The following is a 24,625-nucleotide window of genomic DNA, read 5'->3' as shown; positions in this document are numbered from 1 at the left end:
TCTCGCCCAGCTCGTGAGTGAGTAGCGCCTGTTCCAGGCGGATGGGGGCGCCATCTGGGCCATCTACCTCAGAGGGACCCCCTTGCCGAAAACCATTCCCCGATCATAACCAAACCAAAGGCACAGAGAAGCCCACCTTCTGAGGTTTGGGTGAAGTCCACATGGTGGGGAAAACTGAGCGGGTGCTCAAAATCACTAGTGGAAAGCCTCTCAAACGCCCTGTGACGTGACGAACACGCAGGTCTGCGCGCTGATAGCATTTCACCTGCGGCGACAGTTTGGAGACCTGCCCCCCCACCCCCACCCGCCCTTCTCTACGGGGTCCAGGAACAGGCACTCCTGCCGGTCCCCACCGCCTGCACCTGGCTACACCACCGGCCTCCCATCCCCGTCCGAGCCCAAACTGGGAGTGTGGACCAGGTGTGCGTTCCCAACTCCCTCCCGTTCGTCTGCCACGCAAAGTTGAGGCGTCGCGGGGCGACAAGGGGCCCACAGAAGGGGGTTCCTGCTGAGGTAGAGTTTCCAGATGCGTGGGTGAAGACTAACATGGGTAGGGGGAGAAGATGCGGGACGAATGCGCAGGTGATAACAACGAAACCTTCGGTTACCTTCTCGGCACACTTTTTAATGACCGTGGCCAGTTCTGAGACCACGAGATCAACACACTTCAAACTCGGCTCTTTGAGTTTTACAATCTGTTTTTTCACAATGGCTTCAAAGGCCATGTCGGGGGTGAAGAGCCCCGTCCTGGGTCATGCGGAGGGTGGGACGAGGTAGAAAGACACCCAGGGACAGTGCAGGCCACACACGCGGGATGGGGGACAGAGAAAGAGAAGAGAGGAGAGTCAGCTGGTTAGTAACATGCAAGTAGGAGGCTGTGCCCGCATTTGCCCCGGAAGCTGCTTCGGATCAAAGAGGAGTCCTGGGTCGGAGGAGAGGCTGGGGCTTGCTCTGGGCTTTCATTACGGAAGCGCTAGGGGTCAGTGTCACGGTTCAGACAGCCGAGGGAATGTGGAGGCCTTGAATTTCCACACCTGTGACAATGCGATCTTGGATGATCATCTCTACCCCGTCTAGGTTTTTCTCTCTCTCTCTCCCTTTTCTAATCGAAGAAGCTTAAGAAGCAAATGTGGGCTTTTCCAGACCGAGACAGAAGGCTCAAGCAGAGTTTCCCTGCCTTGGAAGACCGACCCAGAGCTCTACGGCCACCGTGGACGTGCAAGCACGAACCGCCCACTGGGAAGCACTTCAGCTGCCTGGCCAAAGCGTGCTGCCCTGGGAACCAGGCCTGTGGGGGAGCCCAGCGCGTCCTGCCAGGTGGAGACAGCAGCCCGTGAACACTGGCACACGGTGCCTGTGACCTAGCGGCTCAGAGGACATGCTGCCTGGGGGGGGGGGGGGGGGGGGGCAGCTCTGTTCCTGGAGGAAGCCAGGGGTACTTGGTGGAGGCAGTTAGGAGCCAAGCTGGGCACCCGAGTGTTCGTTACGCTGTTAGCATTCGGGCCTTTCTTGGTGCCTTGGGGACAGAGAAGTGGCTGGCTCCAGGAAAGCCCGAGGGTGCCAGGCGTTTGTCAAGAAAGGGTGACAGCCAGGGAGGTTCGTTCAGGGAGCCTGGCCTCCAACAGCTGACACGGGGTCCCTCTCTGCTTCCCAGAAGGCAGCAAAGCGACAGCCCAATGAAACCCCCAATTCCATCAGACACATGCTAGGCTTGATATCAGGGTCCCAGGGAGCCCTGCCCACCAGTCTGGCCAGTTCTGGAGGCCTGGCGCACCCCGCCCCCCCACACACACGCTGCGCCCAGGCCAACACGCCCCCGCCCCAGCCCCTGGGAAGAGGCCACATTCTTGGAAACTAAGGCAATCTGGGGGGAAAGGGCACCAGCGGGGCAAAGGCTGGAGCAGCACTGGGAGCCTGATACCAAACCCCCATACCCCCGCGTCCACAAGGCCAGGAGTCACCCTGCCGAGGGCCCGATACCTTACTGGTACACTGCCTAACTGTATTGATTAGCTCCTGGATAACCAGGTCGACACATTTCAGACAGGGCTCTTTCAGCTTGACGACCTGCTTTTTCACAATGGCCTCGAATGCCAAGTCCGGGGTGAAGAGCCCGGTCCTAAAACCATCCGTACCCGGGGGCAGGGGAGATAAGTCAGAGAGAAACAAAGCACGGTCAGCAATTTCATAGGCATGGGCCAGGTCCCCGAGAATGAGCCAAGGTCACAGCAAGTCTGGGGGCTGGACGCCTGCATCCACTGCCTGGAAACCCACAGGGAGTCCTGAGGACGCCATGGTGATTTAAGACTGGACAACCAGAGTGCCTACTTTTGTCGGATAATCGAGGGGACCTAGGAGTCTCACGGGAGCCCTGTGATGGGGACACATGCTGGATTCCTGTAATCGTGACTCAGGTCTGGCTCCCCCAACCCCCGGGGGCAAATCTACAGTGAGCTTTCATAGCTGGGCTCATGCCAACTGACTGGGCAGCTGAACCTACGTGTAGCTGAACCTACGGGCAGCAGATGGCCCCGTGGCCTACAATAGATCCACACGAGACAGCACACCTGCCCTCGAGTGCCCTTGGAGACCCACGGGGAGAGACTTCTAAAGCTACTGACAAACCACCCAGGAGCCCACTCCAGCCCTCACAGTCAGGGCACCCAGAGGGATGGGGGACCAACTGGCTGGAGGACGGCGCCGCAGAGGTGAAGGGAACGTGGCAACTCTCCCCTCGGCACTTGCCTGACTCCGTGGATGTTCTTAATGGCGTAGCTGATCTCGCGCCGTAAATCCTTCTCGTCGAACTCCATCTGAGAGCAGACAAATCACTCACATGCAAGCAAGTGCCTGCGGCACCCCCACAACAGGTGCGTATTTGGGGAACATTACGTGTCCTGTGTGTGTCTGTTTTCACACGGCGGCCTATCGCACTAGACCAAAATTCTTCAAAACATTAAAACCCAATTTCAGCAAGGATGGCTTGAAATGAACACTCTCGCCCTCTCCCAGAGGTAACGTGAATTCACATGAACTTTCTTACGGGCTACTTTGCAATACCAGTCAGGACCTCCAAACACATAGCTACTTTCACGCAGTTTTAAGTGTTGTAGAAATCTACCTCGAGGAATTAATAAGAATTAGTGACGTTTGTAGAACTATTCGTAACTGCTGAAGAATGTGAAAACCACCTAAATGTCCATTGATGAGAGACTGGCTCAACGTCTAATGGGACATCCGTAAGATAAGATACTACTGTGTCATTAACAACACATGAAATATACATGACTGGTGTGGAAAGATGGCCACCGTACGAAAAAAAACGTAGAGACATATCCGTTTGTTTTTTAAGTATGGATGAGTATATGTGCTGTGTTTGCATATGCTGGGCACTTACCCACTCGCACAGAAATAATCGGGGAAGGACGGACACCCAGGTGCTAACAGATGTCGTCTACGGGTACTGGGATTATGGGTGTTTGCCCCCCTTTAGCTTTTGTTTTCATTGAAAAGAACTTCGCTGTTTTTTACAAAAATGGTATGTGCTCGTGGCGAAAAGGGTACAACTTCAAGCTAATTAACAAAAAAAAACCCTCAAATCCCAGGGCCCAGAGCTGACATTTTTGTGTGCATCTTTGTAGATGTGTCTACATAAAGACACACATCCAGACGCGCCCCTTCACGTGGAAGGGTGCTGTAAATATTATCTACATGCCTCGCTGCACATGCTGGCTCCCTGGCCGGCTTATTTTTCCCATCGACACGATGAGGCCATTTTCCTACGAGAATTTACCTCTGTGCTCTGCGTATTTTGCAAAGGACGTGTGCTGGATTTTGTCAGAGAGAGAAAATGGAGCTTTCATTCGGGTCTGCTGGATACCTCTAAGCTGCCTGCTCAGGAAACGAGGAAACGAGGGCCCGAAGGGGACACCCTCCCCCCCCCTCCACCACCTCTGCTCCCAGCAGGCAGACGCCTGGAGGCAGGAGGGAGGAGGCCCGGCCGGAAGCTGTGCAGAAGGGGGCCTGACCCCGGTCAGGAGGGCCCCGCCCAGCGGTGCTACCTTCACCAGCTCAAAGGGAAACCGCTCGTGGAAGATGCGATTGATTCGGGCACCCCCGGAGAGTTCTAGCGTGTCCACTTGGTCTCCAGAGCCTTCGATCCTCTTTTCGAAGTCCACCCCAAACTGCTGGACCATCCTGCGCGGGAAAAAGGAAACCTGAACGTCAGAGGGGAGGTTCTGACCCAGAATTATGTTCCGGGTCAAGCTGTGGCTTACACACTCCTTTTCACTTTTTAGCACCAAGATGCATACAAAACGAGTAAGATACAGGGCTGCCGATGGCAAGCAATCACTATGTGCCAGGCCCATTAGGATTATTCATTCACTGAATTGGAGGGGGTTGGGTAGCATTATTACTCCCGTTTTGCAGACAGCAAGAGTGAGGACGGGGGAGGGGAGGGTCACAGCTTAGCAACTTCTGCCTTGATCAGGCAGAACTGTGAGTGAAAAAGCAGCCCCTCCACACAACTCAGGTGGATTCTGCCAATGACTGCTGTGATTCCGTGGACAAGTGGCTTTGCCCCTCCGAGCCTCAGTTTCCTCATCTGCATGGTAAATCTCCGCATAGGGTCATTGTGAGGATTCAAGGAGTTTCGATTTTTTATCCACTCCAAGGAATCACCAATCCTAAGCAGCACTATTCACTGGTACCCCCACAAAAAAGAAAGAATGCAGCCAATTAGTGATTCACCTAAAGCTTCTGAGTTCAGAAAAGTTAAAATGTTTTAATTTTTTTACATATTTATTTATTTTTGAAAGAGAGAGAGACAGAGCGTGAGGCGAGGAGGGGCAGAGAGAGAGGGAGACACAGAATCCGAAGCAGGCTTCAGGCTCCGAGCTGTCAGCACAAGAGCCCGACACGGGGCTTGAACCCACAAACTGCAAGATCATGACTTGAGCCGAAGTCGGAGGCTCAACCAACTGAGCCACCCAGGCACCCCTGTTTTGTTTTTTTTTTTTTTAAAGTGCTCCCATAAGGGGCACCTGGGAGCGTCGGTTAAGCGCTCGATTTAGGCTCAGGTCATGATCTCATGGTTTGTGAGTTCAAGCCCGCATCGGGCTCTGTGCTGACAGCTAGGAGAGCGTAGAGCCTGCTTCCGATTCTCTGTCCCCCCTTCTCTCTGTCCCTCCCCAGCTTATGCTCTCTCTCATACAAAGAAATAAACATTAAAAAAGAAAGTAGTAATAAAAATAAAGCACTGACGTGGTTGATGAAATATGTTAATACCACACATGGGCCCTGGGAACCCGGCCCAACCCTTACAAAAGTCTCTGAGTGTTGCCAATGAGCCCTGTGATCGCGTGTGCAGCAGGGAAGTCAAGTATTTATTAGTGTTTGGTTTTCCTTAGCATTTCTAGTTGCTTTCCCAGCCTCTGGCACCATCCGTCTTAATCATTCCCGCCCCCAAAACTCTTGATCTCCAGTACTGCGCACAGTCTGCCCTGAACAGGAGCTACTGTGGTCAAGGGACCGACCTCTACTGGCCTCTACTGGCCCAAGCCCAGTTTGCTGGTGAAGAGATGTCCAGTTCTCGTGGGCGAGTCCGGCTGGTGCCGGTGAGAGGACGGGCCTGGCCGCTGATGAATGGGTTCTCCCCGAACACCTGGCAGGGGGGCAGGCGCAGGGTGTCTCAGATCCCAAGAAGCTTTTGTCCCCCAAGAGATGAACAGTGTTAAGTCTGAGCATCAAAGCATTCTCACCCCTGAACCCACCATGCAGTGCTGCGTGGCAGAGGATGGGGGGACATCAGGGTTTGGATGTGGCCACTATGGGTGGTGTTCCTCTGGTGTGTCTGTGGGAGGAGTCATACGTGTGGGACCCTCTGCCTCATGAGCTGCCAGGGAATTTCTGGATCCCACTCTAACTAAGCGCCCAGGGTTCCTTGCAGGCCAGAAACCGGGAGTACGGAGGCAGGAGAAGCCTCGAGAGAGAACCTGGTATTGTGGGGCACACCAACCCTCACCCCACCTCACAGCTGGGTGGCTTCAAAGAGTCCCCATCAGCTCTGAGCTGGGCCAGTGGGCATCCGCTCAGGGTCAGGGTGAGAATTCCAAGAGACAGAGCATAAAAAGCTGGCACAGGGCCAGGCTCCCAACCCTGTTCCCCCATGTCTGTCCTCCCCACAGCCACCAGAGGGCGCCTGTCAACACCTGAATCAGGCCGTCCCTCCTATGCTCAGAACCCTCCCTGGCTCCCACCTGACAGCAAAAGTCTGATTCCTCCCTGTGGCCCACAAAGACCTGAATGCTCTCTGCTCTGTCCCTTCCCTGCTCTCCCCTCCTCCACTCTACCCCTCCTTCACACTCTCCTCTCACTCGTTCTGTTCTGCCACATAGCTTCCTCCAACACTGCAGGGTGCTGTCCTGCCTCAGGACCTTTGCACCTCCAGGCCCCACCCCTGACCTCTTTAGGTCTTTGCCTGACTCTCACTGTCTCAGGGCGGCCCTCTAGACCATTCTATTTAAAAAAAAAAAAAAAATTTTTTTAATGTTTTATTTATTTTTGAGACAGAGAGAGAGACAGAGCATGAGCAGGGGAGGGGCAGAGAGAGAAGGAGACACAGAATCCGAAGTGAGCTCCAGGCTCCGAGCTGTCAGCACAGAGCCCGATGTGGGGCTTGAACTCATGAACCGTGAGATCATGACCCTAGCCGAAGTCGGACGCTCAACCGACTGAGCCACCCAGGCGCCCCTAGACCACTCTATTTTAAATGGCAACCCCACGCCCATCCTGGCACCCCAGCCTCTTCCCGACAATAATATTTCACCATTTAACACACTATTCGTTTTCTTCTTTACTCATTTTCGGTCCCATCCCTTCCCTCCCTGCTTTCTGAGCATGTGGGGGCAGGGCTGGCTGGCTGCCCCACCCACTGTGGCGGCTCCAGTGCTCAGGACAGGGCCTGGCACACAGGAGGCTCCCCAAGGATGTCTGCTAAGTGAATGGATGGGTGGACGGATGGATGAGGATCGGCACCCAGCCCAGACCCAGGACCCCGCGGCCGGCCAGAGGCCCCGGCGAGCCAGGCAGAGGGTGGGAGACACGTACTGCAGCAAGGCTTTGGTTTTGCGAGTGGGGTCATCGGGCCGGAAGTTCTTGTACTCCTCCACCTCCTTCTCCAGGGACAGCAGCTGGCTCTGCAGCTTGCTCCGCAGGGCTGGCAGGGACTCCCGGATGTGGTTGGTCAGTTGCTATGGGACAGAGAGAGGCCAGAGGTCAGCACAGGCAGGATGCTGGGAAGGGGCAGGCCTGTTGCACTGGCAGGGGGCTGAGGACGAGATGGCCCCCTGCGCCCGGCGCACCCCCCGGCCTCGAGAGGAAGCAACAGGAGTCACACCCGTGCACGGGACCAGGAGAGGGGACACGTGCCGCCCCCAGCAGCGGGACGCCGTGAGCAGCCCCCTGGGCCTGCGCCGGGCAGATAACCAGGGTTTCCGGGCCACACGGCACACCGCGTGCTGACCCAGAACAGCCTCCCACGGGTGCTCCGGGGAGAGGCCCAGGGGGCCGCCAGTGGACCCACGTCCTGGAGGACTGGCCAGCGGGCCCCAGGACAACGGGCAGCTGTACAGACACAGGAACAGGCCCCAAAGCCTAAGGCAGAAACAGCTCCCCAGGGAAGGCACAGAACGGACGCAGGATGTGTGCTCCCTTCTGTGAAAGACAGGGAGAAAGTAAGAACATATTTTTAGTCGCGTGGACAGAGAGAAGGAAGCATCACAGGAAACAAATGTGGAAGAAAGGCCGGAGTGGGGCAGGCGGGTGGGAAGGGGACACCTCTGCGGCCCCTTCTCTCCTGTTCTGCTTCCGAATCACGTGGATTTAAGCAGTCGCAAATTGTAAAAGGAAGCGGCACGGCAGATGAGGTTAGAGAACGAGCCTCAGGATGGGTGGGGAGAGAAAAAGTAAGGGGGAATGGTACACGGCACACAAATACAAGGTTGCTCAGGTGTCAAAAGAAACAAAGGGAAGGGAAGGCAAAGAAGGGGGGAGGGGGGGAGGGGGAGGGGAGGGAAAGGGGAGGGGGAGAGGGACAGGGAGGAGCAGGGAGGTGGGAGGAGGGAGAGGAGGGAGCTGGAGAAGGACAGGGAGGAAGGGGAGGGAGGAGGGAGGAGGGACAGGAAGGAGGAGGGGGAGTGGGGAGGGAGGGGAGGAAGACACAGACACAGTGGCCTCTCCAGGCCCTGAGTGTCTCTAGAAGGAAGCCCACTTAGTGGTGACACTGGCCAACTCCCAGGAAGGGACCCACCACCAGATGGGAAGAAATGAGATATTCACTATATTTGGGCTGTGGGACTTTTTTTTTTTTCTCTTAACTATAATAAAAGAGAGAAAAGACAGACAGAGAGGGAGGGAACAAAACAAAAAGCCATAAAAGCAGCTAGTACGCTAAAAGCGGAAAGAAGCATTTTGCCGTCATCTGTCCTACACCAGACAAGAATTTAGAGTATCCCTCAAGCTTGAAAAAAGGTGTGAGGGAGCCTGAGGCTCCAGCTCAGCACACTCTGTGGCAGGATTCTGACAGTCCCTCTGACACCCTCTGTGGCCAGGGGCAGTGTCCCAGACCCCCTGTGGGGCCTGCATGCCTTCTGGGGTGGGGATCTGAGCCACACGCCCCGCAGACCTTCCCTCTGGTGTCCGATCGCGTCTTAGAGCACGAGAGCGGCCCCGTTTCGTTCACAGGGAAAACAGGGGACAGGGGGGCCACAGCTCCCAAGAAGTGCCCCGATGCAGAGCCGCATCCCAGGAGGTCAGCCGGGCCCCGTGCCGGCTCCCACAGGAGGCCCCTGCCACCTGCAAGGGGGTTTTACTTCCTTTCCTCTCCCACAGCCCTCTGCCCAGGCCCACTGCTTCCTTTCCTGGAGGGCCCCTCCCACAGGGCACTTTCCTCTTTGCCCCTGAGCTGCCTTCTCTGCCTTCCTGTCCTGCACCAGCTTTTCGTGGCCCGGCTGCTACCTAATACCTGATTGTGCATTCATCTGGTGACTTGTTCCGAATCTGTTCCCCGCCCCCCCCCCCCATTAGAAAAATGTCTTCCCCGAGGACAGAGCCCTGCTCTTGTGTCACCACTGCATACGCGAAGAAACGATTCACTGTTGCTCTGATGCCTTCCCACCTTCCAGGAAGCTGCCACAAAGTCTCAAAGGGGAAGGTCTCGCCACCCTGGATGGGCAAACCAGGACAGACCCTGAGGACAGGCAGCAGCGTCTGTGACAGTGAGACTCCGCAATCCCCCATCAGGGACTTTCCTCTCCAGAGAAATCGACAGGGGCACAAGATGAGGTCATTAACATGTTACTAGCGGCGGCCTCTATGCACCAGGAAGACGAGAAGATGGAGTCAGTCTCCAAAGAGACGGCTGAACAGACTGCATTCAGAGACCAGTATGCAGCTGCGAAAAGGAGTGAGGAAGGGTTCTTTTCTGCACAGCCAGCACTCCAGGAGATACTGCTGAGCAAAAAAATCCTCAAAAGCAAGGGGCGGGGGGAGGGTGGGGGGCGCATGGCGTCATTTACGGTAAGAAAGGGAGAGCAGTGATTCTGGGAAGTCCTTTTCGCTTCTATGGACAGAAAGAAACGCAGGCAGTACCAACTGTGGGGCCCCGGAGGTGGAAGGAAGGGGCAGAAGGGGGCACCTCGCCGCACGTGTATCGATACCTGCGTTGTTCATAAACCCTATGAATGCATTCCGTGTAGAAAAACAAGAGAGCGGTAGAAAATGCAATAGAGCGGCCAGCACCTGGTACCTGCTGTGTTTCACGCAACGCACGCACTGAGCACTTAGCGGACGCCGCAGCCCTGGGGGGGCAGGGACGGTGATGGTTCCCAACTGACGAAGGGACGCCAGAGGCTCAGAGAGGCTGGGCCACCCAGTCAGAGACTGGGGTGGGCTTCGGACCCAAGAAGGTCAGGCTCTACAGCGCTCCCGACGAGGTCCCGTCCAGCACTCCTGGCCACCCTGCCTCAGTGCCGGCCAGGCGTTTGTAACGTACGCAAACTTCTGGGTACGTGACTAGATCATTACAACGGTAATTAAAATAACAGGAACAGTAACCGTGACAGGAACAGTGCCACGACCCGCTTACTGCATACCCACTCTCCACCAGGCCCCGAATCAGATGTGGACTGAACTCATTTTGCTAAAACGCGCGCCGGCTCTAGACCGAGGCCAGCATCACTGTGGACGGCACCTGCACAAAATCCCGGCTGTACCTGGTTCAGGGTCTTCTGCAGGTGTGGGGTGCCCATGCGGTCAGCCATGTGCCGGTAGGCTGGGTGGGAGAGGAAGAACTTCCTCTCGGCCGCCAGTGCCGTGCGGATGTCCTTCTTGCCCTCAATGTCCTTCTGGCTGCGGTTCACCACGCCGATGTAGCCTGCGGGAGGAGAGGGGCAGGGGCCGTGCCAGGTGAGCCGAGGTGCCCGGGATGCCCACCGCGGACCAGGAACGGGGCTGGGCCAGGTGCAGGCACAGACAGGGACCCTGTCCCACAGGTCACTCGCGGACTGGGCCACAAGCCCCACTCATTACTCAGAAACTGGGAGAACACAAACGCAGAGTGCGGTCCTGGAAAGCAACAGAAGTATCTGCAGGAGAGGGGTGACGCCCGGCCTGATGTGAGGCGGGGGACGGAGAAAAGCTTTGGAGAAGACGAAACCCACAAACTGTGTTTTAAAGACAAGCGAGAAGGGGCGCCTGGGTGGCTCAGTCAGTTAAGCATCCGATTTCGGCTCAGGTCATGATCTCGCGGTCCGTGAGTTTGAGCCCCGCGCCGGGCTCTGTGCTGACAGCTCAGAGCCTGGAGCCTGTTTCGGATTCTGTGTCTCCTCGTCTCTCTGCCCCTCCCCTGCTCATGCTCTCTCTCTCTCTCTCTCTCAAAAGTAAATAAACACTAAAAAAAAAAAAAAAAAATTTTTTTTTTTTTTTTTTTAATAAAGACAAGTAAGAAAACCACTTCAAAAATAAGGCCAAGTTAGGAATACCTCATCTTGCCTGGTATTAAAACCTGTTACGTTTGAAAAGGTTGGGTACATTGGGGCATGTACGCCTGGAGAGATGAATGGAACAGAAAAGAAAAAAGTCCAAAACCACATGAAGGGCAGGTGGGAACTAATGGCTAATTCCTCAGAGCCAACGGGAGGAAGGTGGATCACTCAACGGCCACGGCCAGCAAAGGAACAAAGTTAGTTGTGGGGGCGCCTGGGTGACTCAATCGGTTAAGCGTCCAACTTTTGATTTTGGCTCAGGTCACAGTTTGCGGGTATGAGCCCCGTGCTGGGCTCTACGCTGACAGCATGGAGCCTCCTTGGGATTCTCTCTCTCTTCCTCCTCAGCTCGTGCACACGTATGTGCTTTTTCTCAAAAAAAAAAAAACAAAAAAAAAAACACATTAAAAAAAGACACGCAAAAACCCAAGCTGGGTGCCTACCGAACCTAATCCTCAAGGGATCACAGATCTATACACACACCATGAAACTGGAAGAGAACACGGGTGGTTTTCAGAGATGACTATATTTGGGTTAAAATTTTCTGAGCCAAGACACAAAGAAAATGGTAACCGTGACCACGTGAGAAATGGGACATGGAGGAAGGGCTGGGAGACCTTCCTTCACAGGCGGCTTTCAGTACCATTTCGGAATTCTTCACACATGGGAAACACACATGGGAAACAATATGTACCACAAAGATGCTAGCATGAAGAGAAGATCTGCCACGTTCGGACATGAAGAGAAAGGGGATGGTGTTCAAAAAGCCAGAACAGTCTCGGGTCCCCGCGTGGGGACGCGAGGCACTCAGCACACCAGCAGGGTGGGTGAGTGGATGTCACAGGACACTAAGAACTCAGCCTCGTGGCTGACCCATGGTAGGTGCTCAACAAAGCAGACGCGGGGACTGTCATTCACGACTGCTGACATAACCAGAGTTGGAGAGGTGGACTGGGGACAGGTGCACACATACGTACATCCCCCCCTGCTTAGCAGCAGGTGTTGACGGTCTCCCTTGGGGGGAGGGGAGTGGTGCCTGCCTGCCTGCCCTTATTCCCGCCCAGTCTCGTGCAGGCCCAATTACTTTTCATCCTGTCCGCGTATGTCACTATGTCCATTTTACAGATGAGCGGAAGTGACCAAGGGGAGGTCACGGAGTGGGGCAGCCGGAGAATCAAGAGGGTGAACCCAGACCTGTGGGAAGCCCAAGCTCGCGATCATCCACACGACAGCAAACATGCCAACCGCACGGAGAAGAGACAGTGGCCTGGCTTGGATTTTGGTTCCCGAAGGTGCGAGAGTTCTGAGTCTTTGGGAAGCCAAGGAGAAGGTGGCAGCTCGAGAGACTCGAAAGGCCACGGGACAAGAGGGGAACACCGAGGGAGGGAGGCTGCGGGTACAAGTCGGGAGCAGGCAGACAGAGCCGGGAGAGGAAGGGCTCACCTTCTTGGACACAGACAGGAAGGCAGAGGGCAGATGCAGACAGCAGTGAGTGGGGAGGAAGGAAGCTGAGGAGGTCTGTGTCACCTGGCCCCCCCAGCGGCAATGCTGAGCCCAGGTAGCATCCTTCGGGGACCAAGATTTAGGCCTAGTGTGTGCAGAATGAGCACGCGGTCAGGGGGCTGGGGGAGGGATGGCAGAGGGTGTGAGGACACGTGGGGTCCTCTTCGGGCTTCAGCACCAATCCTTCCTTCCTAAGCCTCCAACAGTGACTCACTCTTCAGCTCGGGATCCTGGCAGCTAAATGGGTGTTTGGGTTCTGCCCTGACCACGTTCCAGCCTCCCCTGGGGGCCCCTCTCATCACTCAATGTCTCAGCAGGGCTGGGGGCAGGTGGAAACCAGGTTTTCCCCATGCCTATCCCAGACATGGAAGAGGGAATGCCTAGGGGCAAAAGAAAAGATCTACATGGTCCTGGCAACACCAACATGCCCCTAGGTGCCTACAGCTGACAGCAGATCCCGGAGGGAAGGAATGGGGCACAAGACGGAAGCAATTAAGAAAACAACCGCTTAGCGGCACCTGGGTGGCTCAGTTGTTAAGTGTCTGACTCCAGTTCAGGTCATGATTTCACGGTTCATAGGTTCAAGCCCCGCATCGGGCTCTCTGCTGTCAGCACGGAGCCTGTTTCAGATCCTCTGCCCCGTTCTCTTTCTGCCCCTCCCCCTCTAGTGCACGCACTGTCTCTCTCTCTCTGTCAAAAATAAATAAATATTGGGGCACCTGGGTGGCTCAGTCCGTTAAGCATCCGACTTCGGCTCAGGTCACGATCTCACGGTGTGTGAGTTCGAACCCCGTGTCGGGCTTTGTGCTGACAGCTCAGAGCCTGGAGCCTGCTTCGGATTCTGTGTCCCCCTCTCTCTCTGTCCCTCCCCGGCTCATGCTCTCTCCCAAAAACACATAAACATTAAAAAAATATATATATAACCAAACACCACCACCAACTAAAAGCCTAGATGGACACTCAACAACATGCCGCAGTGAAAAACAGGAATAACCTAACAAACAGGGATTGAGTAACAGCCCACACATCCTCCTAGAATGGATTCCACTGGACCCTCGGAAGTCGCTTTGAGGAAGGACCCTTGACAGTCGCCTGTCACGGGGAAATGCCCTGCTCTTCTGCTAAGTGAAATGGAAAAGTAGGTCGCAAAGTGGCATGACACTGGAGAGCTGGCATTCAAGAGCAGCTCTGTCACTTCCTAGTTTTTGAGAGCGGGAGCAAGGGATTTAGCTTCTCTGTGCCTCAGTTTATTCATCTATAAAATGGGGGTGGGAACAGAGCCACCTTGTTGGGACTGTTACCAGGATTCAATGGGCTGGTGTACATGAAGAGCACTGGGTACATAAGAGACACTTAATAAGTTTGTTTGTTTGAGAGAGAGAGAGAGAGAGAGAGAGAGAGAGAGAGAGAGCGCGCTCACAAGCATACCTGAGCAGGGGAGGGGCGGAGAGAGGGAGGGTGAGGATCCCAAGCAGGCTCTTCGGTGTCAGTGCAGAGCCCGAGGCAGGGTTCCATCTCGCAAACCATACAATCATGACCCGAGACAAAATCAAGTCAAACGCTTAACTGACTGAGCCAGCCAGGTGACCTGGCTATTCTCATTTTTTGAAAATAAAAATATTTAGGCTGCTCCTGTCAGAAGATCTGAACTTGATCGTAAACCCAAACCTTATCAGGCCTCCATCTCGATTTAATTACCAGTTTATAGGGAACTACAACTGGCCCAATCCCAAGTGTGGAACATGATCTGGTTTCTTACATCCACAAAAACAAAACAAAAACAAAAACAAAAACAAAAAACAGCACAGGAGACACAAAGGGGCTGGTGGGGGAGCTGTTTGACCAGAACTCAGGTATTTGTGTGTAAAATGATAGGATGCCAAGGATTTGCTTCATAATCCTCCCAGCAAGCAAATCAGGGGACATTCAGAGATCGAAATTAGCCGTGTTGGTAACCACCGAGGCTGGGTCCATGGGGGCTCCTCGTACTTCTCTCCCTACTTTCGAGAAGGTTTTTAAAAATGTTCATAATAAGGGCACCTGGGTGGCTCAGTCGGTTGAGCGTCTGGCTCTTGATTTTGGCTCAGGTCATGATCTCAGGGTCTTGGGATAAAGTCCACCCTGAGTGTGGAGCTTGCTTGAGATTCTCTCTCTCTTTCTCTCTCTCCCTCTCTGCCCTTCTCCCCCGTTCATATTCTTTCTAAAAAATAATAATAAGGGGCGTCTGGGTGGCTCAGTCGGTTAAGAGCCCGACTTCGGTTCGGGTCATGATCTCGTAGTCTGTTGAGTTTGAGCCCCACGTCAGGCTCTGTGCTGACAGCTCGGAGACTGGAGCCTGCTTCGGATTCTGTGTCTCCCTCTCTCTCTGCTCCTCCCCTGGTTCATGCTCTGTCTCTCTCACTCTCTCTCTCTCTCAAAAATAAACATTAAAAACAAATTTAAAAAAATAATAATAAAATAAAATTTCCTTTAGAAAACTATTCCTAATAGGGGCACCCGGGTGGCTCAGTCGGTCGGGCATCCGACATCGGCTCAGGTCATGATCTCATGGTTTGTGGGTTCAAACCCCATGTCGGGCTCTGTGCTAACAGCTCAGAGCCTGGAGCCTGCTTTGGATTCTGTGTCTCCCTCTCTCTCTGCCCCTCCTCCATTCTCTCTCTCTCTCTTTCTCAAAAATAAACATTTAGGGGCGCCTGGGTGGCTTGGTCGGTTAAGCGTCCGACTTCGGCTCAGGTCATGATCTTGCAGTCCGTGAGTTCGAGCCCCGCGTCGGGCTCTGTGCTGACGGCTCAGAGCCTGGAGCCTGTTTCAGATTCTGTGTTTCCCTCTCTCTCTGCCCCTCCCCTGCTCATGCTCTGTCTCTCTCTGTCTCAAAAATAAATTAAAAAACGTCAAAAAAAAAAAAAAAAAAAAAAAAACCATTAAAAAAAAAAGGTTAAAAAAGTGCTCAGAAAGCAAGCATGAAAATTAATAGAAATTATGAATCCTGGGGCGCCTGGGTGGCGCAGTCGGTTAAGCGTCCGACTTCAGCCAGGTCACGATCTCGCGGTCCGTGAGTTCGAGCCCCGCGTCGGGCTCTGGGCTGATGGCTCGGAGCCTGGAGCCTGTTTCCGATTCTGTGTCTCCCTCTCTCTCTGCCCCTCCCCGTTCATGCTCTGTCTCTCTCTGTCCCAAAAATAAATAAAAAAACGTTGAAAAAAATATTTAAAAAAAAAAGAAATTATGAATCCTGAGGAACTTTTTGGGAGGAGAGCCACAAAGTAAGAACTAGTGGGAGAGGCCGGGCTGTGGATGACTTTGGTTTTCTTTTCCCGTAGGCTTGTTTACGTCCCCCAAGTGAGCAGGTGTTAAAAGTGAACGTATACACGTCAGAGGAAAAAGATATGTACATGGAGGCGTGAAGACAGAAGGGTTTGTACTGAAATGGAAAAGCAGTTACTCTGGGCGCTGGGGAAGCAGGCAATGCTGAGTGTTTATCTGTGCGTACTTCCTGGCATCTGCCCAGGTTTCGGTAACGATAAGGACAAAAACAAATAGCACCGGAACATACATCCAGCCGCTCCGCCCCTTGGCCCCCGGCTCCCTGCCCAGCCGCACCTCTTCTCAAGGGGAGCAACTTGTTTTCCAGGACGTCCCTGGCGTCAGTGCCTTCATCCATCAGGTCGAGCTTGGTGATGACGCCAATGGTCCGCAGGCCTGAAAGAGCCCAGAGGTCAGAGGTCGCCGTGAGAAAGGAGTCCGGGCTGGCAGCCTGGGGGTCCCCACTTCTAGGCTGTGAGACCTGGGACGAGCCATAACGTCCCCTGCCTGGACCCCAGTTTCCCTCATGTCAAGAGAAGACAACAGCCACACCGATCCCAGTGGGGTGTCCATGAAGATCAACGTGGCTTGTGACACATGTTCTATCAGTAAATACTGGCCACCGTCACGGTCATTCCCATGATCTGCGACAGCGTCTTGCTGCTGTAGTGCCGGGGAAACCTCACGGAAACCCAAATCCCAGGTCAGTCTCCATGCTGTGCCGAGTCACCTGCCAAGTCCCAACATGATACGCAAACCCACGGCGACTGTTTCTAGGGTTACCTTTCACCTGAAGGCCAAAATTCCACTCTGGGAACCACCCCCATCGAATTCCTCCTGTCTCCGGGTCACCTAGACAAGGGAACCCTCCTAGCAAAGCTACACGCCTACAGATCAGTGCCCCTGCTGGCGCGGAAGGATCTTCTCCGTGCTAGTGCGTGTGTGGACGTGGACGTGTGCACGTGTGACGCGCGGGAGGCCCAGAGAGACCTCCGGAGGGTGCCGAGGGGGGCAGCGAAGCACAGCCGTCCGCTCCCTGGGGCCCCTGCCCGTTCACATGCGGCAGTGTGAACCTCTGAGCCTCTGAGCCGGCATCACCTTTCTGGAGGGCAAAGCAGCCACAGCCGTGAACACCCACAAGGCTTGCCAGGGAGGGACGGGGGAGGCGGACAGAGTGCAGCAGAGGGATGTGACTGGGGCTCCCACTGACTCTATTGGAAATGTCGGATTTCACCGGAGGATTGTTTATGAAAGACCAGAAATGACCCAAATGCTCAAGAACAAAGAATGGGCAAGAGTGGCCCATTCGGTGGATGCCACGTAGACGTGTCCCTATGAGACCAGAGAAACATGCACACACGTTACGGAAAAAATCAGGAAAGACCACCCCGTTTTTTAAAACGTGAGTATCCACGGAAGAAGAAACTCTGAAAGGTTATTTACCAACCGTGGCCATTGGTGTCTCTGCGGCGGGAGGGGAGCGGTCACTTTTCAGGTTCTAGATTTTACAGTGTGGACATGTTGGTAACGGTGATGAATTATGAATACTTTCGAAGCCAGAAAAATGCTCTCTTCAAGGAAGAACGCCAGCATCAAGGTCACAAGTGACACATAACTGTACCCGTCCCTACTCTCTCACTGCCCGGTCAAGCCTCCGCGGTATGTGTCACAACCACACTCCGTTCCGTGGGACCGGAGTCGGGGCACAGGGAAGCCGTGGAGGGCCGGGGGCAGGGGCGGCCTCTCCCGGGAGAGCGTGCCTGCCCAGGACGACCACGGGGACACAGCACGTCCTTCGCGGGACCAAGAGTCTCAGCACGTAGCCCTCAACTCTGAGGAGCTCCCACTCCAGTGCACGAAAGGGCCGTCAGCTGCCTGCCCTCCCCGGCCGCCCTCAGGCCTGAGCAGGGCTGGAAACCAGACAGTGGAGCCCCAGAGCCTGTCCTTCCCCAGCTCCTCCCTGGTCCCCGACTCCCTCCAAACCACGGAATGAGGCAGTCGGAGGGCATTTTCCAAAATGTATTTGAGTGTGTGTCCCACTCCACACAACCTTCAACACGCTCAGGGCACACCCAGCTGCCCACGGCAGCCACCAATGCCACGGAAGGTCTGTCCCACCCCACCCTTGCCCCACCTGTCCTCCCTTCGGTTTGCTCTGCCCCGGCCACACTGGCGTCGTGTCCTGGGCACCCCAGGCTCAAATCGTGCCTAGCCTAGCTGGCATCGCTGTCCATTTTCCTGGGTTCTGCCTCTTTCTGTCGTTCATCATTCTGGTCTTGCCTGAAACCTCTCATCTTCAGAGGCCTCTGACCCCCCTCCCATCCCAGCTACTCTCAAACGGCCTGATTTTCCTCTGGGTGCCCACTTCTGGCTGAAACTGTCCCACTTGCTTCTTTCCTTGCTGTCTTCTGTCTCCCCCACTGGAATGTCAACTCCCCAGTGGCAGGGACCCTGTCCATTCTGTCCCCTGTAGGGTTTCCAAGGCCAAAGCAGAGCCCGGCACAGAGCAGGTACTTAACGGACATGTACTTAATAAATGGAAATGTCTGACCTGGAATGCCCTGGGCAACAGATGCCACAGTCCCCGCTGCTCCCTATCGCCCCACTGGGCTTCATTAGCTCATCACCCTCATACCCCCTCCCCCACCCCACCTGGCCCCTGAGCAGTTACAGGGACTCTCCAATCCTCTCAGCACTCAGTAGTGCTACACATTAGGATCGCTGGTGCCATTTTGACAGAGGGGACCAAGCCTCGGAGAAATGCCCAAATGCCACCCAAGAGCTCCCAGGGGGCAGCCCTCTAGCACTGTTGGCCCCGACGGGAGATGCTGTATCCCAGAAGGGCCTTTTCCTAGGGGTCATGTGCCAAAGGGAATACCAACAACTTGGAATCAAGGATGCGGGGCAAGTTGCCATGCTCGCAGGCACCCAGCAGGGGAACTTCCGGTGTAGGGCTCAGCGGTTACCTTGGGGGTCGACCTCCTTGGCCAGCTTGAGGGCATCTGAGTTGGCCAGGTCCATGTTGGCAGGGGTGACGGCGAGGATGAGACTGCTCTCCCGGCTGATGAACTGCAGGATCATGTCCTTGATCTGGTACTCGATATCTGGGGGCTGGTCCCCCACGGGCACCTTGGTGATACCCGGGAGGTCGATGAGGGTCAGGTTCAACACTGATAGGGAAGCCAGAGGGGAAGGTCATCAGACAGAGGAGGGGAGGCTCGCACAGCCCCACAGCTACCCAGCCCGCTTCTCCAAATGCTGGGGGGGGGGGGGGGGGGCGGGGGGCGGGGGGGGGGGGGGATCGAGCCACAGAATCCCTCCTGTCCTCCAACCAGATTACACCCTCGGATCCGGTAGGTAGGTCCTCTTCCAGGAACCCCTCCTCCAGACGGCCTCTCTCTCTAGTGTAGTGATACAGTTTTAAATTGGGACATTTGCTGGAATTGCTCTCAGTGGCTAAATAAATTCCAGCCCATCAATTCAGCCATGACCAAAGGCTGTTGTTTACCAACGTTTACCATAAAAAACAAGAAGATGCTACCCTGATAAGAGGGTAAGAGACACCCTCGGGAGATGTATCCGCACAAAAAAGTGGAAGTTTATATTATGCTACAATTTGAGTAAAAGTGGTAAAAGACACACGTGTGATACACACGCATACATATTCATAATTATTCACTTAGGCATTAAAACATAACATCTATTTGTAATACTGAGGGCGGGGAGGGATTTCGCTACACATGCTTTTGTCATTTTTGAGCCATGTACAGGCATCATTTATCCAAAAATAAGTAAATGTAAAAACTCCTCTCAAAGAACTCATACTGAGGAGTTAAGAGTCTGCTGGAATATTCCCCAAATGCCATCAGAGTTAGAAATCCATGCCCCAGGGCAGTCGTACATGGCGGCAGAGTTTTTAAACTCAGAACATTTTGCAGGGAAGACTGGCTTTCTGGCTCCTCTGCAAGCTCCAGAAGCCCCGGCTCCCCTGGGCTGGAGTCATTCTGTGGCCCCCATCTCCTGGAAGCCACAGTGCGGCCACCCTTTTCCCAGGAGCGCACGGCTCCAATTTGCCCCAGTCACCACCACCCCCAACCATCTTCCCAGCTGAGACTGATCCCTCGAAACCATGTCCCTGTCAAAAGTGGGAAAACAGGGGTACCTGGGTGGCTCAGTCATGTAAGTAAGTGGCTGACTTCAGCTCAGGTCATGATCTCACGGTTCGTGAGTTCGAGCCCCACATCAGGCTCTGTGCTGACAGCTAGCTCAGAGCCTGGAGCCTGGAACCTGCTTCGGATTGTGTCTCCCTCTCTCTCTGCCCCTCCTCCACTCATGCTCTTTCTGTCTCTCTCTCTCAAAATAAACATAAACAAAAAAGTGGGAAGACAGAGATCAAGAGGGCTGTGTGCGCGTGAAGAAACATGGAAGGGGTTATATTTTTCATCAGGGTGCTTTGGACCCGACTTCCCTCTGCCCCAGAGCGTCTGTGCCTGTGTTGCCTACCGTGTGGCGAGTAGACCCGCAGGTTGATGGGCACTGGGGAGATGCCTTTGTTGGTCCCCGTGACCCTGTCGGTCTCCGCTTCGATCTCCTGTCGGACTTCATCAAAGTCTGTAAACTTTTTGGACTTACAGTGCAAAAACTCGGCATATTCTGAAAAAGAAGAAGGAAGTTCAAAATGGGAGGGAGCAGCAGTCTTGCTGTGGGTAGGGGGCAGATGGCCTTCTGGGACAGGTGTCTCATCAAGCAGGGAAAGCGTGGCATTGGTCACAGGTGCTCCAGGAATTTGGGGAACAACAGAGTCGTTCTCGCAGTGAGTACTGGGCGGGGGGGGGGGGGGCCGCTTCTACAGGCCGAGTCTCCCACCAGACCTTGAGTTCCTCAAGGAACAAAACCAGTGAAGATTCTGTCCCTGGGGGACGTGACAAACTCCAAGAAAAACAAAACGAAAAAACCAACAGGTGGGTGTAACCAGCATCTGTGATTTTTTGATGAACAGAAGAGGAAATGCCGGCATGCGTCACCAGACCGCGGGGGGTGCCCATGTGATGAAGCTTCCGCTCCGCTGTTAGACGTGAGACTGGGTCCAGAGTCATGATGTTAGAACCTCCCTTGCTGTGGGTCAAAGAGAAGCCACCGTCCTAGAGGGGTCGAAGCTGCCAGCACTCTCCAGCTTGCCAAGAGCCCAGACGCACATCCATGGGACCCATCTGTCCTTCCTCCCCAAGGCATGTGGCACAGTATGGAGAGGGAGACACCACTGTGGCCTCACCAAAGCCCATCTCACTGTCTCTCCTCATCTGGCTGTTCACAGGGTCCCCCACCTAGACGTGAACCGCTCAGGAGAACCGCTTTCTGGGCAGGGTCTCATGTGGACACAGGAGGCCTCTTCATGCCTTGCGAGCCCAGGGTACCTACAAGCCATACTGATGCCGAGGTGCGGGGCCACAAGGAAGGGACTACCAGTTAGCGGCGGTCCCATCAGACACGGGATAAGGCAAGAATAAAATGTGTTCATCCTAAGGTGTAGGTACTGAGCCTACAGGCGTTCGCTGTACAATTCCTCGACTTTTCCCGATGTGCGTATTTTCATAGTAAATGTTGGGCTGGGGGCGGCCTGCAGGCTCAGAGACCGTGGCTCTGCAGTGACGCCGAAGAGATGGAAGGAAATCACGCCGGCAAACAGCCCAAAGAACCGGACTGCGACGGACAGGCCAAGAGGAGAACTAGAGATCGCCTCCACGGTCAGCAGGTCAGCAGGAGACGTGGCTACACACATCGCAGCACAGACATACCGTCCGCTGCGAAGGATCGGTACAAAGGATGGGGGCGGAGCCCCACGACGAGAGAAAACCGGGCAGGTCTAGAATCTCTCCCCAGACACAAGGCAGAAAGAAATGAGCACAAAGGGGGTCGCCACCCCACCTCCGTGACCTAATAAACCGTGGCCGACATTCGGCCCCTGCTGGCTCTAGCCAAGCCCTGCGTGTGGTCCCCTGTGCCCCTCGAGAGCGAATACCTTAGGCAGGCATCTGCATGATGCCCGTTCCACAGATGTGAAAACGGAGGCCCAGAGAGGTGAAGTGACTTGGCCCAAGCTCGGTGGGGGGGCTGGGATTTGGAGTTCAGAGAATCTGTCTCCAGGTGGTGGCTCTCAAGTCACGTGGCCTTTGTGAGGCCACCGGCAGGCTGTTAACCTCTCTGCTTCAGGGCAGGGGGACTCTGTGGGCTCGGATCACCGAGCACCACCTCCACCATGGGCGCTGGCCCTGGGGAACAGGGGCCATGAGGACACTTGCTGGAGGGTCTAGTCACAGCCCCTGCCCCGCCCCCATCAGCCGACCCAGTTCCCAAGGACAGTCACGCTCTAGCCCTCCACAGGGACCAGAGGAAACGCTTGACTGCTCTTCCGGCAGCGGCCACCAGAAATGGCACAGTCCCCCAACCCCCCACAGCATACCTCAGTTCTCATCCGGCTCAAGGCCCTGGGCTCGGCACCCACCGGAAACGACCCCCCTTGCAGGAGCACAGCCACAGGGAAGGGACTGGGGGCCGGGACACAGGCCCTCTCCCCTGTGCACCCTGCTCTTCCAGGCCCTGGTCCACCTCCTCCAGGGCCTGTTGCCTCTCCCGGGAAGCCTTCCTAAACTCCATGCCACCTGACACTTCATCCTGCATCTTGGGCCTCCTCCCCAGTCAGGGCCAGGTCACCCTGGGATTGTGTTTATGGGACCAGGACCTGCCGGCTATGGCCCCTAGAGTCCAGGGGCAGCCTCCCCTTCTACCAACTCCTTCATCGGCAGGATGTGCAGACGGTGCCAGAAAACCATAGCTTCTTTTTTTTTTTTTAAGGTTGATTATTCATTTTTTCAGAGACAGAGAGACAGAGCGTGAGCGGGGGAGGGGCAGAGACAGAGGGAGACAGAATCCGAAGCAGGCTCCAGGCTCCGAGCTGTCAGCACAGAGCCCGACGCGGGGCCCGAACTCACGGACGGCGAGATCATGACCCGAGCTGAAGTCAGACACAACCGACTGAGCCGCCCAGGCGCCCTGAAAACCATAGCTTCTTCCCCAGGAAGCCAACAGGCAGCAGAAACCAAGAGGAAGTTTCAGGAGCCTGCTGGGCTCATCCCCCTCACAGCCCGCTTTACTGGGCTCCTTGTCACTTTAGAACCATGTGCTGGATTCCAGGGTTGATATTAACATTAAAAAGCTTCCACCAAAAAAGGAAAAAATAAAAGCTTCCTCCAAGCCTGATTTCCCCCACAACACTGACCCTCGTAAAGCCGGACCTCAGCCCTCATTTCCTCAGAACCATCTATGGCTCCCAGCTAACCACATCCCCAGCTCTGACTTCAACTCACTCTCCTCCAGCCACTCTGGGCTTCTGCCTCAGGGTCTTTGCACTGGCTCTTCTCTCTTCCTGCAGGCTCCCTCCCTCACCTCCTTCAGGTCTGTTCAAGTGTCACCTTCTCCAGGAGGTCTGTTCTGGCCCCCACCCAAGATGACAAACCTCTCCAATCTCTTTCCTCCTTCTCTGCCTTATGACCCTCCAAACATGGCTGCCTTCTAACAACCGCTGACCTTCTCATCCTGTGTCCCTTTCCTGGCTCCCTATTAGAAGGGCCCACCGTACAGGGCAGGGATCTGAATCTGCGCTATTCACTCCGTGTCCTGGGCTTCCCTCTGAGTATACCTACTGAAGTGCTCAATAATTTGTATGCGTGAGTGAATGACTACCAGAAAGATAAATATGGTCCCTGGGGTGCTTGGGTGGCTCATTTGATTGGGCCGTCCCACTTAGGCCCTAGGTCACGATCTCGTTGTTCCTGAGTTCCAGCCCCACATCAGGCTCTGTGCTGGGGGTTCAGAGCCTGGAGCCTGCTTCGGATTCTGTGTGTCTCCCTCTCTCTGCCCCTCCCCCGCTCATGCTCTGTGTCTCTCTCCAAAAATAAATAAAACATTAAAAAATAAAAATAAATAATAAATAAAATATGGTCCCTGCTTCAGCTCTATAAGGGGGCCCAACTCCAAGGCCATCAAGCTGTATATATGGGAGATTGGGCAGGGACGGGGGCACTGGCAAGGCCACCTGCTGTTTTCTCCTCCCTCGCGTCCCTCCCTCTCTCTCTCTCTCTTCCTCCCTCCTTCCTTCCCAAGCTCTTCTTGACCATAGAGGCCCAGTCCTGAGCTGGGACGATGGATGCTGCACAAGCATGTCACGGCAGGTGCCACCAGACACTCAAAAGAGACCCAACACACCGGAATCTGGAGGGTGGGGACCCTCCTGGAGGAGGTAACACGACTCCAGCCCCCCGCCCTGCCCTGCCTGCCCCACCATGATGGAGGCAGGCTAGGGCAGCGGTGGGCAGAGAGCATCCCTGAGGATGCTCTGGGCCCAGGGCAATCTGGGGAAGGAGGGAAGGGGAGGGGGGCAGCCTCCCTGAGAAACAGGTGGGCAGGGCTTTGCCCGGGGCGCCACTGCCCTGTACTTGCCAGAATGCTAATGATTTTTTTAATGATCCCGTCTCAGAGAATAAGTCAGAGGCCTTAAGGCTGAGCTCAGAGTCTGGGATGACTGGAGACTCCCTCTCACCCTCGTCCCCAGAAGCCATGCACCTCTGCCCCCCATCCCAGCTGCCATGCTTGCTAGCCCTCGCTTGCTCATGCACAGATGACCCGGCCAGTCCAGGTCCGGTCCCCGCCGGTCCCTGTCCCCTGCTGTAGCACTGACAGCCACACACCCGCCACTGCTACCCTGCAAGAGCCACGCCCTT

The 24,625-nt window shown here is 55.1% G+C and overlaps 1 protein-coding gene across 14 annotated transcripts in view; it reads right to left on the bottom strand.

Annotated features, from left to right (window-relative positions):
• DNM2 (dynamin 2) overlaps positions 1–24,625 on the bottom strand; it is an 89,053-nt gene that overhangs the window by 24,453 nt on the left and 39,975 nt on the right. For 10 of the 14 annotated variants that reach the window (XM_053898499.1, XM_053898504.1, XM_053898492.1 and 7 more), the window contains 8 exons: positions 20,352–20,501; positions 18,815–19,018; positions 16,146–16,244; positions 10,275–10,435; positions 7,111–7,253; positions 4,062–4,197; positions 2,746–2,813; positions 1,981–2,119 (listed from right to left, as the gene is read on the bottom strand). In XM_053898499.1, the coding sequence (XP_053754474.1) occupies positions 1,981–2,119; positions 2,746–2,813; positions 4,062–4,197; positions 7,111–7,253; positions 10,275–10,435; positions 16,146–16,244; positions 18,815–19,018; positions 20,352–20,501 (1,100 nt within the window). Of the gene's footprint in view, positions 1–608; positions 748–1,980; positions 2,120–2,745; positions 2,814–4,061; positions 4,198–7,110; positions 7,254–10,274; positions 10,436–16,145; positions 16,245–18,814; positions 19,019–20,351; positions 20,502–24,625 lie in introns of all 14 variants that reach the window. The other 4 variants (XM_053898493.1, XM_053898498.1, XM_053898501.1 and 1 more) reach the window with 1 other exon arrangement.

Source organism: Panthera pardus, unplaced genomic scaffold (genome assembly GCF_024362965.1).
Source record: "Panthera pardus isolate Hobbes unplaced genomic scaffold, ASM2436296v1 HiC_scaffold_8, whole genome shotgun sequence".
NCBI lineage: Eukaryota > Metazoa > Chordata > Mammalia > Carnivora > Felidae > Panthera > Panthera pardus.
Note: the sequence above shows the minus strand (reverse complement) of the source record. Positions and strands in the feature narration are given on the sequence as shown.